Consider the following 17,894-nt stretch of genomic DNA (forward strand, 5'->3'; position numbering starts at 1 on the left):
AATGACAATATGGGGCATGTTGCACGTACGCTGAGAGATTCATATGCTCAAACACTTAAGAGAGGGATAAAAAGGCCAGTCATTACAGCTGTAATGAATGTAGGGACAGATAAAATATACATATATATTAATATTGCAATAAGTTTTGCAATGTGTTTGAGGCCTAACTGCTAGCATACGTGCACAGCCCAGCATTATAAGATTTAGAAATATGTTTCCTGTGATAAACAAGGAAACGGCAAAGGAACAAGACAAGTTTCAAACAGTAGAGTTACATAGGCTTTTTGGTGTTTGTAACAAGGGCAAGAACCATATTGGTGGATCGAAAGCACTGGGAAGACGTCTTGACACAAATAGCTCATGCTAACAGCCAGAACTTTAATTAGGGTTGTCTGGAATACCACATGCTGACAGGAGCTGAGACCTAATCAAATATGGCCCCACACATGTAGTAATTGGCAATCTCTTGGAATTCGAGGGTGATTGTCTTCCAAAAAATGATAGCCATTTATTGCTGGTGGATTCCTCTAATGAGGCCAATCTGGGATCCACAGATTTTATGACAGATGGGGCAGATGTTTTCCAGTGGAAGGGGACGATCCAGGTTGTTGAATCAAGCTGTGGTGTGTTCTCACCTCCTCTCCCGTCTCTCCACTTCCTGTTGTCTTCACTGGGTCTCGAAACAGTGGGATCCTTGCCACAAGGTCCTTCTCCATTGAACCAGCCGAGGGCTTGTGTCTCCCATAAGTTTATGAGGAGGTTGCATTTCTTGTTGTTGACTTTGAGGTGATTTTTTTGCCCTCTCCAGACATGTATCGATGTAAGGAAAAGGGGTCTATAAGAGGTCTCTGCCCAGCCCCTAGTTGGGTACAGCCAGTTGAGAGGATGGCATAAACTGACTTGTCATATCCCGCTCACGGTACTGACCACTGACTGCTTTCTTCTCTCTTTGTTCTCACCCATCCTCCCAAGCATTGGAAACTGCTCCCTTATGTGGATCTCTTTCTTGTATGTGCTGTCAGTTGGCTTGCATGTGTGTTTTTCCGTGTGCTGTCCCAGCTCTGTGCAGAGAGCTGACCCAGCAGGCCTCGATAGCACTACCTAGAAAGGCCACCAACTCGGTTGGGTGGCGAAGGTGCTTGGCCAGGTTTATTGCCAGCAAAGCATGGCCTTAGCTCCCTGGATCAATGTCTGCAGGGACACTCACACATCTATGGTCGTTACAACGGATGCAGCAGGTTAAGGCGAGGTATCCCGACATTTATAGACTGAGACAAATAACTAGAACACACAACTTACATACCACCTTACCTGTGGCATGACTTTTGTTTGTTACCTCCCCTTGCTCCTGATATCTTGAACAAACCTGTCAAACCATCTTGTCTTGTACTAGATTGGGGTGGAAATATGCTAGCCTTGAACCAGATATGTACATGAACATCTAATACTTACTACACTAGCAACAACTTTGCCAAGTTCACGTATTGGACAGTGAACTTGTGAGCATCTGCTTTAATACGTGGCCTGACTTTGGTTCCCAGCCTCTGGTTCCGGCCTCAGGTCTTGCCCCAGGCCCAGTGCTCCAGGCCCTCTCTCTGCTACCGTATGGGTGCAATTCACTGTTGTAATTTGGATTTGAAATGAAGGCTTCCTGCCTTTATATCTGTAACCTCCAGTCCCACTCGTTATAGAATTTCACAAAGCCACCTGAGGAAAGAACCTGTTATTAGTGACTCATGCAATTTGCACCCTAAATCAATCTACAGGCTGCAATGCCTTGTGTCTTGCGTGACCCGAGGTGCCTAGGGTAACCCACACTGCAAATGCCAAGGTCATGGCAGGCTGCCGAAAGGAGAGCAGATTCTCCCCAAACTGGTGGTTAACATTGAAGTTAGACTCACCAACCAGTCGCCAACTGTGCTCCTGATTCCCCCACACTGGTTATCAAGAACCTAGAAAAAAGAAATCACACAGCCCCCTTTATTGCGTTCCTGTCTCTGGCTCCCAATCAGCACCTCGGTCCAGTACAGTGAGAAGTTACTTAAAATTCTATTCGCTTTACAAAATGTTCTTCTGACCGCAAAGGGCCAGCTACATTACCAGATCAGTACTAGTTTGGCTCTTACCCAAAATACCACCCCGCCCACCAATCGTTTCGTGTCTAAAACTTAAGGTTTTATTATAAACAAAAAGAAAAGACCAAGAAGAGAGCTGTTAAATAGTCAAAGCAATCAGATGCATATATCAGGTTCTTAGCAGGCTAGAAAGTCCCTCTGGAACACATCCACAGCTTGGATGGGTCTGTCAGTCCTTGGTTCAAAGCTTCAGTCTTCAGAGAGGTTACTCCAGAGGGGAGAAGCAGGACCGAAGACAAAACAGAGACAATGCCGCTGCCTTCTATATCTTTTGCCATGTGGCCGGTTCACCCTCCGTCCCAAACACACAGCACACGGGCCTGGAAAAGCACTTGGAGACTCCTGTCCCTACACGTCCCGCTGACTCATCGGCGTAGGCCCTGACGTCTCTCTCCGTGGCTTCGTTGTGCAGCTGATTGCGCTGGATGGGCCATCGCACAGGCCAGGCAGTGCGGCTGCCAGTGGGTCTGCGGGTGTCACCCAGCCACGCAGTACAGATTTGACACTGCACGGATACGCACATCCTTATCATTCATCATGCAGATGTGATACATACGTATCAACATGATTAGCATATTTAGCCAATTATAACTACAGCTACGTTTTAGTCACGGGTATTTTTAATAAAAGTCAAGGACAGGTCATAAGCTGTGAATTTTGGTTTACTGCCTGTCACCTGTCCGCGACTTTTACTGTATCACCCTGACTAATACTTGGGGGGGGGGCAGCCTGAGGGGGGCAGTGGATACTCGGGGGGGGGGCATGACCCAGGGGGATGCTGGGGGTACTCGGGTGGGAGGGTATGGCCCGGGGGGGGCTTCATGGGGGCTTCGGGGGCATAGCAGGGATGGGGCAGGTTCCCTGCCAGACTCCTGAGAAGCAGCGACCTCTGGCTCCAAGCTCCCTGTGCTGCCTTCTCTATGCCCCAGCCCCTGTTCTCCAGCTCCCATTGGCTGGGAACCGCAGCCAATGGGAGCTGCCGGGGCGGTGCCTGCAGGCACAAAGGTGTGGAGCTAGGACCTGAGGGAGGGAAGTTCCTGTCGCCCTTCTGGGAAGCCCCCCACACACACACACGTAAGTACCACCCCACCCCCTAATCCCCAGCCCTGAACCCGCCCCCACCCAAACTCCTGCTGCTGGGAGGTGGGGCGGGGGGAGCCCGAGACTGCCCCAGCAGCAGCCGGTGCGCCTGGCCATGGGGCTGCCGGAGCTGCATGGGCGTCTCCCAGCCCAGGTGCACCAGCCACGGCAGAAGTCACGGAAAGTGACAGAACCCGTGACAAACACGGAGCCTTAGTTATAACTGTTCCACAGATACTTTACACGGCATATCTTGTAAGAGGCATTGCAATTTTGTAACACTGGTATCCATAACATTATAAATGGTCACCCATATTCCCTACAGGATAACATCCTGTATTCCCAGCTATCCCCAGCCCTTGCCTTGAGGTTTCCTTCTGGGAAGTTGCCTGCCCTCACCTGAGCCCTGGCAATTATTCATGTAGGCAACCAAATGCCGACGAGCAAGAAGATACCTGGGCCACCCTCCAGGACTCAGCGCTGACCCGGGGTGTGACGGCTCTCTCAAACTCCACATGCACCTTGCTTCGTAGCAGAGAGCCAGCTGATCCTGTCATCAGTCGGCGCACTGACGCCTTATGCCGTGAATGTGACTGGAGTGCATGCAGGCGAATGCTGGAATTCAAATCTATGGGATGATCCCACCTTCTCCTCAGCCTCCTCCTTCTCTCCCTGTTGCCGATCCATGGATTTTAAGTTACATCTCCGTAGTTGGACCTCCTGTAACACAGAAACCGTTAAATTTCACCCTGAGACCCGCTTTGTGGAGCCCTGTCACATGTGTTGCCGTGAAGCCTCTTCCAGAAAGGCAGCTGGTCTTGATGCCGTGGAAAGCTGGAGAATACACCGCTTCCTGTGGGAGGGCATTTACTTTTCCACCACCCATACTGACCCATCCCTAGAGAACGAAGCAGAGCAGGGCAAGCTTAACTGTGTATTATTGGTATTTGGGGGCATTAGATGGATGGATGGATGGATGGATGGAGGGGTGTGTATGGAGGTGGATGGTAGATGGTCAGGGATACAGGGGTAGATAGCTGGACAGATGGTTGGTGTGACAGGTACCCCCCAGAGTGCCCACCTGGAGCTGAGTATCACTGAGCCCTGGGACCCACCAGGGCTCCTAGTGGGGGCGCTAGGAGTCAGAACTCCTGGGAGGGGAGTGGGGTCTAGTGGGTTAGAGCAGGGGGGCTGGGAGCCAGGACTCCTGGGTTCTATTCTGGCTTTGGAAGGGAGTCAGGTGACGAGTCAGGACTTATGCTGGAAGCTTGCCCCAAAAGAAGGTCCCCTGGATGGGGAGTTTATCCCTCTAATTGGGTGCCTCGCCCTGATGATTAAAGTCTTTCCAGGAAGCTATCAGGCAAACAAGGCCAGCCAGGCAGAGTTCCAGCACCCTGGCTCCCCTCTGATCCCCCAGGGAGGCTTTCCCCAACAGATCCCCCTCCCCGAGCCACCCACCTAGCATCCCCTGGCTCTTTTGCTATCCCACTGCCATGAACGGGGTTTTGGCTTAGGGGATGGTGGGGTTCATTGAAATCCCTGGCAGGAAATGGCAAGGTTTGCAGCATCTCTGAAAGGTGGGGTCAGGGAGAATTAGATGGGTTTGTCTCCTCTGGGTCTCATGCAATCCAGCCAGGAAGTGGTGATAGAGCCCAAGAGTCCTGGTTTCCAGTCCTCCCAGCTCTGACCCACTAGACCCCACTCCCCTCCCAGAGCTGGGGAATTGTTTTAAAAATATCTCTTCTGTTTGCTGAATAGCTGCTTAGATGTCTTAGTGACGTACATTGAGATAGTGCTCAGGAGTGACTGGAAGAGCTCTTTTGACCAAGTGATACTTGTGTGTTTAGTTAAATACCTGTCAATAAAAACAACTGGTCATTTTAAACAGTCTGGAAAAAGATCAGTTCCCCTCTAACTTAACTGGGTTTCACATCCTTTGTTACTGCCAGATCGCAACCCTGGCAGGTTTCCTGTCTTTCACAGAGACTTCCAAATAACCTGCAGGAGTAATCCTGGAGTATTTTTACTGCAGAGTACCAGAGTATTATACTGCCCAGCAAAATATTATGCTATTCTACAGTAATAATCATAACAATTAATAATACTGTTAAAGCATTAATACTGCGAGAAAGTACTCTGGTATTTTTCAGTAATAATACAATTAGCTGTAGTACTGCATGAAAGTACTCTGATTATTGTCCAGAAGTAATATCATTAGACTATTAGTACGGCACAAAGGTACTCTGGTAGACTATTAGCAGTGCACACAGGCCTTCTGCTATTCTCCAGTAAAATACCCTGGAGAATCATAACTTTTGTAGCCCTGTTAAGAATATTAAAGTAAGAGTGAGTTTCCTGATGTATTGCTGTAAAGTAGCAGAGCACCGTTGTACAGTACTAACGCGTTACCTGGAGTATTACGGTAGTATAACAGTACTTCCAATAATGCAACTGGAATATTACTGAAAAATACCAGCAGATTATCTATAAACCCTATTAAGAGAAATCCAGCACCAGAGGACTTACTGGTGTTCGGTTAGAAAATACCCGAGTCTTTTGTCTCTATGGCAAGTACCACAGCATTTGTGAGTCTCCTTTTATGAGTACGACACTAAGAGTGAATTTGCTGGAAGTATTGGCTGCATATATTTGTACAGTATCAATAATTTTATTGGAGCATTATGGTAGAATACTAAGGTATATTTTATAGCCCTACTAAGAGGCCTAAGGTGTTTAGCTGAGCACTGTCATGGACTACCAGACTGATAGTAGGTATGATATTAGTATGCGGTCTAGTAATGTAACTAGAATATTTCTTATTGAATACCGAAGTATTTTGTGCCCTATTAAGTGCCCCTGATAGTGAACTTACTGGAGTATTAAGGTGGAATACCAGAGTATTATTGTTCAGTACTATAATAACGTAATTGGAGTACTTCTCTACACTACCAGATTGTCTTTAGAGAGCCTATAAAGAATACTACAATATTAGTGAGCTTTTGTATGGTACCAGTAATCTAACTGGAGTATTACAAGAGTACTTTTGCATGGTATGACAATAACTGGCTACTTTTGCATGGTACGACAATAACTGGACTAGTACTCAGGAATACTGGAGTATATTTTGTAGTCCTAGTAGGATTGCTACCATACTTGTCATCTAACTGGAGGATTACTTTAAAATATCAGAGTACTGTACCTTTTCTGCCACTGATTATAATATTGGACTGAAGCATACCAGAGTACATTTTAAAGATCTAAGAGTATTGCAGTACCAGTGAGTCTGCTGAAGTACTACTGTAAAATATTAGTGTGCTTTTTGCTGTTGAATTGAGTATTATTGTACCAGTGAGCTTGCTGCGGTATTACTGTAAAATACTAGAGTATACTTTGTGGCCCTATGAGAAGTACCACAGTCCTGGCGATATTACTGGAGTATTACTGTAGAAGACCAGAATACCTTTTGCAGCTCTATTTAGTATTATTCTACCAGTGAGATTGCTGGGCTAGTACTATCATATACCAGAGTATCTTTCATGGCTGTATTAAGAGTACCAAACTCCTGGTGATCTTATGACTTAAAATACCAACGTACTTTGTAGAGACCAATAAACAGTGAAAATACGAATGATCGTACTGGAATATTCCCATAGAATACAACAGTACCTTTTGCACCTCTGTTGACTATTAGTATCAGTGAGCGTGCTGGGGTATTACCACAGAATACCAGAGCACTTTTTGTAGTCCTTTTAAACTCTTGGTATCTCTATTAAGAGCATTTATGTTGTCAATCTGCTTGCTAGGGTATTACTCCAACATAACAGAGCACCTTTGGTAGTCGTAGTTAGAATACCACAGAATGAGTACTGTAAAATACCACAATACCTTTTGTAATCTCAGTAATACCACAGTACTAATATTCTTCCTGCAGTATTACTGTAAAAATACCAGAGTACCTTTTGCAGCTCCATCGCATATCACCATACCAGTGAGCTTGCAGGAGCCTTACTGGGCTATACCAGAACATCTTCTTTAATAAAATAAAATAATAAATAGTAATTAATACTATCACAGTACTTGTATTCTTACTGGAGTATTGCTTTGAAGTGCCTCAGCACCTTTTCGCAGCTCCGTTTATTAATACTGCACCAGAGGGCCGTGTTATTATTGGCAAGGCTTTGCCTCTGGCACCTCAACCTACACACTGGGGTCACCTGGGGGTGCCAGCAGCAGCAAAGGAGGGAGTCCGGGGAAGGGGGAAGAGCAGGTGAGGAGAACTTAGGGAACAGCTGGTTCATATCTGGCAAGCGGCAATAGGGATGCTTGGGAAGAAGGCGGGACATGTGCCAACATCTGCTGAACCCGTTGGTCAACATTCTAGGCAGACTAACTGGCTGGATATAAATCGTGTTGGGATGCACACCCTTTCCTGGCTGCGTGCATCGCCAGGTGGCCTGGCTGCCTCTCTCTGGGAGCTTTGGGATCCCCTTTGGGTTTAGTGATCGGTGCTGCTAACGAGAGTATGGAGGAGCGGCGAACCAAGGCCAGCGGGCTGAGCTGGGCAAGGAGAATGGGATGTCTGCTCCTGCTCATTGTGCTGATGGGTAAGAAAGTCCATCGGTCTGAGTGATCTGCCTACAGAGAAGGAGTGGGGAGGGGAGAGGCAGGACTCCTGGGTTCTATCTGCCACACTGGGAGGGGAGTAGGGTCTAGTGGCCTGGAGGGGGGACCCAGGACTCCTGGGCTCTATCCCCAGCTCTGGGAGGGGAGTCTCATGGGCTAGCGCTGGGATGCTGGGAGCCAGGATTCCTGGGTTCTATACCTGGCTCTGGGAAGGAGAGTGGGGTCTAGTGGTTAGAGCAGGGGGGCTGGGAGTGAGGACTCTTGGATTCCATTCATAGTTCTGTGAGTAAAGGGTGGGATGTGTCCATTGCAGCTAAAGTATTCCCTGCACTGTGGCAAATCTGCAGCTCCCTGTTAAGTGTTGTTGCTGGGGCAGTTGGTCTAACTAACGTACTGCCTTGGCTGAAGGTCTAGAGAGTCAGGGTCCTGGTGAGTCTGTTATCCTTGTTCTGACGCTGGGTCAGCATCAATCACTGGTTGCAAAATTGCCATCAATTTGCAGTGTCTGGGTTGTTAAAATGTTGTGGTCAAAAAACTGCAAAACGCCGGGTCAAGTAACTTGTGATGGAAAAACCTGCACTTAAAAAAACCTTGTGATCCCAAAACTGCCACGGTCTGGGTTAAAAACTGCCAAGCTCTGGGCAGAACAAACATTTCTGGAGGGAAAAAACAGAAAAATCAGTGTAAAAAAAAGTTTTAAAATGCAAAAATCTGTGTTGGAAGATATTTTCCCAGAAAAATCTGCCCGGAAATACGAAAATTTGGATAACAGCAATTGGGATTGAAAGGGGAACTGGTCAGAAAAATGGTTGTTTTGGGGGAAAAGCAGTAACTTGTCTAAAACACCAACTGAAATCTGGGTCAAACGTTTTGGGGTCAAAGGCACAAACCTTGTGGTTGAAAGAGGACCCGGTCCAAAAATGCACAAATCAAAGACATTTAGTGGGGAAAAGAAGCCAAGATTTGTCCAAAAATACTACGCTCGGTGGCAAACGTTTGAGCTGAAAACGTAGCTGGATCCAAAAATGCCATAATCTGGGCGACAACAAATGGTTTGTGCAAAAATGCAGCATGATTTTGGTTAAAATAATGCCTCCCAAAAGTATCTTTTTCTTATTTTGGCACCAAAATGGGTTCACTCGTAATAAGTGTCCTCAATCTGTATCAATATCAAGCGAGCTCTAGGGTGGCTCGTTTCACATTTAGTTATTTCTCTGGCCTGTTTCGTCTTTTGGTGGCAACCTTTACACTGAGTTTCAAGTCCAGTCTCGTTTATGCAGCTCCTCCCTGTTTAGAATCACCTGCAGATTTAAGTCAAAAGCTGGTGAAATGCAAACGCCGTGCAGCTGTTTCACCCCAGCGAGCCCTCCTTGTGGGCCTGTTGCCCAGCTGCCCTGCCCCCGGGGGGGCTGTCTTTCTCTCAATTTCTGCATACCACTCCCCCTATATTTTAAGCCTCTCTCCTAATCAAAGGAAGCAACTGGCACAAATATGCCTCAGTCCAATATTTTAGTCCCATCACATGGGGCACTGCACAGACACACAGGAAGAGATAGTCCCTGCCACAAGCGGAAGGCAGCCTAAAGAGAAGCATGCTCCCCATTTTATAGATAGGGAAACTGAGCCCCAGAGCAAAGCATGGACTTACCCACAGGGAATCTTTAGCAAACCTGGGAATAGAACCCAGGAGTCCTGGTCCTAACCCCTCCCCCGGGCTCTAAGCCACTAGACCCCACTCCACTCCCAGAGCCGGGGAGAGAACCCAGGAGTCCTGCCTCTCTCCCGTCCTGAAGTGCTCCAGAATTATGTGAGGGGACAAATTTCTCCCATCGGTCTCTCCTCCATGCCCCTCAGCTGGTGCCCAACCTACCCACACACTCGGAGCCAGGTGAAGAGCTCTGTCTGCCGGGACCCCAGCAAGCCCGGGCAGAGAAGATAAGGTGGGCACCATCTTCGCAAGCGCCCGGCCCCCGGCCCCGGGTGCAACCAGCCAGCAGAACTCCACGCCTCAGGGGGAGTTCTGCAGCTGGTCTGTTTAATTGGCTAATGAGGTACCGCTGTAATTCTTAACGAGCCACTGCCCTGGCAAGCCTGGCAAAGGGCAATGCCACTAATGCGGGTCGTGTGGATGGAGTAATTGGGTCTCAGGGCGCTGGCAGGGTGGGAAGGAGGAGACATGATACCATGCTAGATGGGATCCTGGGTCTGACCTGCAGTGGCAGAGATGGGGATGGGATACCAGGGTAGATGGGCTTCTGGGTCTGACCTGTGGTGACAGGGATGGGGGCAGGATACCAGAGTAGATGGGCCTATGGGTCTGATCTGGGGTGACAGAGATGGGGGTGAGATACCAGGATAATGGGGCTATGGGTCCGATCTGGGGTGGCAGGGATGGGGACGGGATTCGAGGATAGATGGGGCTATGGGTCCTATCTGGGGTGACAGGGATGGGGACAGGATACCAGGATAGATGGGACTAGGGTCCTATGTGGGGTGACAGGGTTGGGGGTGGGCTACCAGGGTAGGTGGGCCGCTGGGTCTGACCTGAGGTGGCAGGAAGGATTAAGGACACCGGGGTGTGGCTAGCCCAGAGACTCTGGGCCGGGCCTGTCGCCAGATCTGTTACAACACAAAGGCAGAGCCGCATTCCACAGTGCTGGAGCTCCCTGCCTCGATCTTTCACTTCCTTCTCCCTAATCCCGGGTAATTGCCACCCCGTAATTAAACACGGGAACATGAAGCCAGCTGTGATGCGCCCGCTCGGATCCCATCACGGCCTTGGAATGTGGATCTGCCTCTGGGAGCAGCCGGGGAACAGCCCTAGGTCTGAGACCCTCAATCCCAGAACCGTCACAGGGGGCTGAATCTGAGGCAGGGAGCTGCACGGAGTCTGACCAACATAGTGGGGCTGTCTGAAGTCTGCAGAGAGCCTGAGCCGATTGCTCCGAGAAGCCCAGATCAGAGCTGGGTGGGAAACGGTTTCCTGCCCCTCAAATATGTTCCAGAGTTTTTACTCAGCTGAAATCGGGCTCAAACGTCAAACCCCTGACGATATTAGGGAACAGAAAAAAATATTTTTCCCATACTGGGTCAATTGAGAAGTTTCTTTTCGATTTCCACCTTTTTCTGAACTTTTTTTCTCCCCCTCTTCTTCCCCCCGGGCTCATTTCCTTCAATTTCAGAATCAAAATCTCTTTGAGGCAGGAATTTTTCTGTTCAAAAATGTACAAATCAAACTTTTTGGCTGGCTCAAAAGACTTCTCCCCCCGCCCCCACCACCACCACCAACAACTTGTTCTCAACTGGGGAAATTTGGCCAGTCCGCCCCTGTTTCACGAAGAGTTCCCGTTTCTACAAATGGGCATATGTTGATGGGAAAATACCCAAACGTCTCCAGCTAACTATTCAAAAGTCAGATGGCAAATAAAAAGAACCCCACAGTTTATTAGTTTTAAAAATCTCTTGGTTTTTATGAGCTCGTCCTTGCCTGGGGACCTGGCTCGTGATTTTGAATACTTAAGGCCGGCAATGTTTTATTGAGTTGGCTATCTGCGAAAGGTGGAAGTTAGGAAAGAATGAACATCTGGTGCTGAGATGCAGCCACTTCTGGGGTGGAACTGGGTAGCATAGCTAGTCTCTCTGCCACCCCCTGGTGGTGGGCGGGAGAAAAGACCCGAGTGGAATCACGATTGAGGCTGCTGCATCGAGGCAGACCCTGTGGCTCTCCCTCTGACCCTGTCTCTTTGCATTTCAGGTGCTCAACAGAGCGAGGCAAACGGAGGTGAGTCTTGAGCCATGCTCAGCAATGCCCACGCCCGGTACCAGCCCCCCAGCAGTAAGGTTGCCAGGTGTCCAGTTTTCGACTGGAACGCCGGGTCAAAAAGGGATCCTGGTGGAAGAGGCCAGCAGGTTCGGCTCCTAGGCTGGAGGACCACGGGGCTCTGCACACTGCCCCTGCCCCAAGCACCAGCTACCCACTCCCATTGGCAGGGAACCATGACCAATGGGATCTGGGGGGCGGTGCCTGCAGATGAGAGCATCACGGGGAGCCTCCTGGCCCTCCTGCCTAGGAGCTGGACTTGCTGGCCACTTCTGGGGTGCAGCGTGGAGCCAGGACAGGCAGGGAGCCTGCCTTAGCCCCACTGCGCCACTGACCGGGAGCCGCCCGAGGTAAGCCCCTGCCTCAACCTCACGCGCCAACCCCCTGCCCCAGCCCTGAGCCCCCCCCCAGACCCAGAGACCCCTCCGGCACCCCAAACCCCTCATCCCCAGAGCCTGCTCCCCCAGCCCAGAGCCCTCAGCCCCTCGCACACCCTAACCCCTTGCCTCAACCTGCAGCTCCCTCCCTCGCTCCAAATCCCTAGGCTTCACCCCCGAGCCTGGATCCCCTCCTGTACCCCAAACCCCTCATCCCCAGCCCCACCCCAGAGCTCACTCTCCCAGCCAGAGCCCTCACCCCCGCCTGCCCCCCAACTCCCTGCCCCAGCCGGGAACCTCCTCTCACACCCTAAACCCCTCATTTCTGGCCACACCCCAGAGCCCGCAGCCCCAGTTAGAGCCCTCCCTCCCACCCACACCCCAACCCCCTGCTCTAGCCCAGTCAAAGTGAGTGAGGGTCGGGAAGAGCGAGCCACGGAGAGAGGGGGAATGTAGTGAGCAGGGGCGGGGCCTCCGGTTAGGGGCGGGGCAGGGGCGGGGCCTCTGGGAAGGGGCGGGGCGAGGGTGTTCCGTTTTGTGCGATTAGAAAGTTGGCAGCCCTACCCAGCAGACCCCGGGGCGAGCCGATCTCGGCCAGGATCCTGCCTTATGTCTCCTTTCTCTGCAGTCTGCGGGAAGCCGCAAATGAACCTGAACCGGATCGTGAAGGGGCAGGACACGGTGGAGGGAGAGTTCCCCTGGCAGGCCAGCATCCAGTGGAAAGGAGTCCACATGTGCGGGGCGTCCCTCATCAATGACGAATGGGTGGTGACGGCTGCTCATTGCTTCTACCAGTGAGTACAGGGGTTCTCGAGCCCCAGCCGTGCCGGGGCCCCTCACTCCCGACCCCCAGCTCCCTGCCAGCCCAGCCTGGGGCCCCCCAGCCCTGCCGGGGCCCCTCACTCCCGACCCGCAGCCCCCTGCTAGCCCAGCCCCGCCCCCCCAGCCCTGCCGGTGCCCCTCACTCCCGACCCGCAGCCCCCCCGCTAGCCCAGCCCTGCCCCCCCAGCCCTGCCGGTGCCCCTCACTCCTGACCTGCCACTGATGCGTTTCTCTGCCCCGAACCAGGGTCCTGAACCTGACCCAGTACCGAGTGGTGCTGGGGGCCCACCAGCTGTCGAACCCAGGCCCCAACTCATGCGCCTGCCCAGTCCGGCGCATCATCACCAACCCTAGGTACGCCGGGCAGACCACGAGCGGAGACATCGCCCTGGTCCAGCTGGCCACGCGGGTGAATTTCACTAACTACATCCTGCCCATCTGCCTCCCGGATGCCTCCGTCCGCTTCCCCCCAGGCAAAGTCTGCTGGGTGACCGGCTGGGGCCACCTGCGCTCTTGGGGTAGGTCAGGATGGGACACCCAGGGCGGGGATGGGTCCTTGGGGTAGGTCTAGGGGAATGTGGGGCCAGAAAGATGGGAGGGAGGGAGGTATGCCAGGGGTCAGGCGATCTGGAGGACTAGTGATGGGGGAAAGAAAGAAAGAAAGAAAGAAAGAAAGAAAGAAAGAAAGAAAGAAAGAAAGAAAGAAAGAAAGAAAGAAAAAGAATTAGGAAAATGAAATAAAAAGAGCGAGTCTGACCCCTAGTGTTAAAGGAGGGGACAAAGAGTGAATGGAAGCATTAACAAAAAGAGAAGGAAGGAAGAGGGGTGGAGCTCACACAGAGAAGGACAGAGTGTAAAAATGAACGAAGGAGCCCTCGAGTGAAAGACAGGGGGCATGGCAGAGAAAGCGAGAATGAGACAATGAACGAAAGAGTGAAAAAGCCTTGGACTTAAGGGGAGGGCAACGAGAGACCAAAAGAATGAGAAAAGGCCAGGAAAAAGGAAGACCGAACCCTGCGGTTGCAGGAGGGATAGAGAGAGAAGGGAAGAACAAGGAAATGAAGGAAAGAAAGAAATTAACTGTAAAGTAGGAAGGAAGAGAAAGAAAGAAAGAAAGAAAGAAAGAAAGAAAGAAAGAAAGAAAGAAAGAAAGAGAAAACTCCTGTGTTCGAGGGGGGTTAGAAAGATCAAATGAGAATATGAATGGAAGAACGCGTGGAAGAGCCTTGGATTTCATGGGCGGGCCGCGGGAGAAGGAACTCCGGAGCAGACAAAGGCAGAACGGCGGGGTGCTCTGGGGAGGGCAGTCCAGCTCTGCCCCCCGGGGGCCGGGCTGAGCCCAGCACCTCACCCCCAGCTCTTGCTGCCCCCTTGCAGTGGACCTGCCCTCCCCGCAGACCCTCCAGAAGGTGCGAGTCCCCATCATCGACTCCGAGACATGCAGGAACCTGTACCTCACCAACATGCAGAACACGCTGCCCCACAGGAATATCCAGGCTGACATGATCTGCGCCGGTTACGCCGAGGGCAGGAAGGATGCCTGCAATGTGAGCCCCCTGGCCAGAGAACCCAGGAGTCCTGGCTCCCAGCCCCTCCTCCCCAGCCCTGCAACTCCCTAGACTCCACTCCCCTCCCACAGCCGGGGAGAGAACCCAGGAGTCCTGGTTCCCAGCCCTCCCTGATCTGACCCACTAGCCCCCACTCCCCTCCCAGACCCGGGGAGGGAACCCAGGAGTCCTGGTTCCCAGCCCTCCCTGCTCCGACTCACTAGCCCCCACTCCCCTCCCAGAGCTGGGGAGAGAACCCAGGAGTCCTGGTTCCCAGCCCTCCCTGATCCGACCCACAGCCCCCCCTCCCCCCCCTCCCAGAGCTAGGGAGAGAACCCAGGAGTCCTGGCTGTCAGCCCAGGGAGCAGGCTGGGGTGGGGGGGCAGGGGGAATAGGCCCAGGGTCCCATCCCAGAACAGGTCACAGCTACTCGACAAGGCCTGGGTTCTGTGCAAGCAATCTCTTTGCAGCATCACAGGGCCACTGTTATCCACCTTCCAAGCCCCACCCCAGAGGTGGCTGCATTTCAGAGCTGCCATTTACACAGAGCCTCCTGACTGAGATTGGGGCCCTTTGTGCCAGGCATTGCACAGACCCCGACTGAGATTAAGGAAGTCTGTGGCATAGCTCAGAATAGACCCCCCCCTCCCCAAACCCCTGGTTCCCCGCCTAGGGCACTAACCCTGCTCTCTCTCTGCTCTGCAGGGTGACTCTGGCGGCCCTATGGCGTGCATTGTGGGTGATGTCTGGGTGCTGGCTGGAGTCGTCAGCTGGGGCGAGGGCTGCGCCATCAAAAACCGCCCCGGGGTCTACAGTCGCCTCACCTCCTACCAAAGCTGGATCCGGGAATACATCCCCAATCTGGAGTTTGTCAAGGAGCCCAGAGGCCGGAAATCCCGTGCTGTGGCAGACCCCAAGGGGCAAAAGCACCCTGATGCTGGCTGGCCCAGCCAGGCTGCCTCTGTCGTTGCCAGCACCCTGCTGCTCTTGACCTGCCTGCTGTATCTGATTTAAAACCAAGGGGGGTGGACAGAGAAAAAGAGAGAATTCCCCCACTCCTCTATCAAGCTAGAAGGAAAAGGAAGAAGGAATCTATATCTCTGGTCCAGTCTCCCCAGTGTTGGCTACCTAAAGGCCCTGGGTTTTAGCATTCCCTTTGGGAAAATATTTTAAATGTTTAAAAACTAAGGAAATTCCCAGACAAAAAACTTTGTGAAACACTGTAAACGTGTGTATATTTCTCTGCAACTACAGCAAGGGTGCCGTAGGCACGAGGGGGTCAACCAGTTGTTCTAGGTCTCTATCTTCATGTATATATTTAGGACTAGGGAGTTTAAGATGGAACAAAACAACCTTTGCTGATCATTTCAAGAGGTCATAAATGCACAGGGCCCGATAATCAGCGTCAGTTTTTGCAGGGTGGTTGAGATAACTTGGGAGGAGTCGCAGAGGTTTGGGCTGAGGGTGAAGCTAATCAAAAATGTTTTGAATGTTGCTAATTTGACGACAACATGTCAACATTTCTGATTTTGACCAGGGAACGATTGGGAGGTATTAATGCCGTCAGACAAGGCCCGGGGAAGACCTCATCTCAGTTCTGGGTGTGCTTGGTTCTGGGCACTCACGTTAAAGACAGTGGGATTCAGAGTTGGACAGGGACAGAAAAGGTCTTTGGGGACAGTCAGGGGACCGGGAAGCCGATCTTATGGGAAGAGATTCAGAGAGATTGTCTTTTTTCGCCTAGAAAAACAAAGACTGAGAGGGGACCTGAGCTTGGAAACGCTGAAAATTTGAAAGTTGCAAATGTTGAAAATTGCAAATTTAGATGAGGGAAGTGATAGGAAAAATACCGACATAAATAAATAAAAATGTTTTCAATTCTCCTCTTCCACCACCACCGTCTTTCAACCAGCAATCTGAGTTACAACCCATAAGAATAAGAATTTTCTTTGCTGTTATGGCCAATTTGAAGTGGAAGTTTCTTTCCCTAGGTCGAATGACCCCCTATATAAATTTGAGGGGATATTTGCAGGTTTATATTTACGATGGATTAATTGATGGCATTTCTCGCATGAATTAGATCTAAAAATCATAAACCACAGATATTTAAGTACTGAGATAATCTGTGTAGCTTTGTGGTGTTTCCACTAACGACTGAAAACTGTGAATGAGCTTGCATTCAGATATTTTGATATACGGGAGTCGTCTGGTAGCTGGACACGACATTGATGGATAAATAGAGGTGTGTCGATAAACATGCCAGCATTACGGGTATTTGTGGAAACGGTAGGAGTTTCCCGGTATTTCAATCATTTAACTTTATTGTTACTTTAACTATTTCAGGCCTTGCAGATGTTTTGTAAGTGAATTGGTTACGGCTTTAACAAAGTTTTCTTGTCTGGGAATTTCCTTCGGTTTTGTGATCTACAAAGACTTGATGCCGTTGGTTATTCTTCTTCTGATGGAGCGAATATTTCGCTATCAGAGATGCGGTAGCTTGTTTCAGTCACACAGAAGACAATGCAGCATTCTGATATTTTGCTTCTGGAGCGTATGATTTCTTTGGTCCAGAGATGTTTAGCAGATGGAGGTTGCAAACTCTGACGGCTCTGCCAGTGGGGAAACGTGACCTTCTCAACTACTGTTCATAAACTCCTTCGACCTAGCTGGTTGGACAAGGCGTGGTGACCCTGCAGGCAGAATTTCTGGGACCCTTGGGCCAGAGAGATTAGTCTCAGGGAGTTTGCATTCTTAAATGAAGTTTATAAACTCCACATCCTTGGATTGACGTTCTCAGAAGGTTCCAAACGTGGCAAAAGATAATGGGGACAAATGAGTCTTCCCTCGCTGAGTGCCGATCCAGACCCTTCTCACCACTTGTTTAACAAAGGCCCAGATCCTCCAGGGAGCTGAATTTCAATGGGATCTAGGCACCTTGATACCTTTTCAGGATCTGGGCCTAGGAGTCTGAGCCGAACGCCAGAGAAGCCAATGGCTCGTCACCATTGATTGGGCCTCCAGCTCCACTAAGGGGTGGACAAAGGAACTGTCTCAGTTTGCAGCAAGGGTTGGATATCAGGAAAAACTTTCCAGATCTAAGGCTAGTTCAGTGCTGGAACGGGCTCCCTGGGGAAGTGGGGGAGGCCCCATCACTGGAGGTTTTTAAGAACAGATTGGGCAAACACCTGCCGGGGAGGGTCTAGGTTGACTTGGTCCTGCCTCAGCGTGGTGGGACCGAACGAGATGACCTCTTGCGACCCCGTCCCGCCCACCACTCCCGTGATTGGCACCTCCAAGTGAATTGTTCATAGAGAGGAACCGAGTTGTTTCTCCACCCTCGGAGCCCACCTCTGAGCCACCAGCCGCGGCTCACAAGCCTTTTATGTTGTTAAACGTGTCCAACAGGCATTCTGGATACGCTCAGGCCTGGATTCTTCTCTCTAAGCCAATAAACTCCTTTCATCCCAAATGCGGCCTCTCTGAGCTAATA

At 50.8% G+C, this 17,894-nt stretch overlaps 1 protein-coding gene across 1 annotated transcript; it reads left to right on the forward strand.

The window, feature by feature from the left end:
• Positions 1-7,737: 7,737 nt before the first annotated feature.
• On the forward strand, positions 7,738-15,418 carry LOC144930595 (serine protease 27-like). The gene is made up of 6 exons (XM_078853036.1): positions 7,738-7,819; positions 11,593-11,619; positions 12,664-12,829; positions 13,104-13,375; positions 14,235-14,404; positions 15,110-15,418. Exons 1-6 carry the CDS (start codon positions 7,738-7,740, stop codon positions 15,416-15,418), a joined length of 1,026 nt encoding a protein of 341 aa, XP_078709162.1.
• Positions 15,419-17,894: the final 2,476 nt, after the last annotated feature.

Source organism: Lepidochelys kempii, chromosome 6, assembly GCF_965140285.1.
Source record: "Lepidochelys kempii isolate rLepKem1 chromosome 6, rLepKem1.hap1, whole genome shotgun sequence".
NCBI classification, from domain to species: Eukaryota; Metazoa; Chordata; order Testudines; family Cheloniidae; genus Lepidochelys; species Lepidochelys kempii.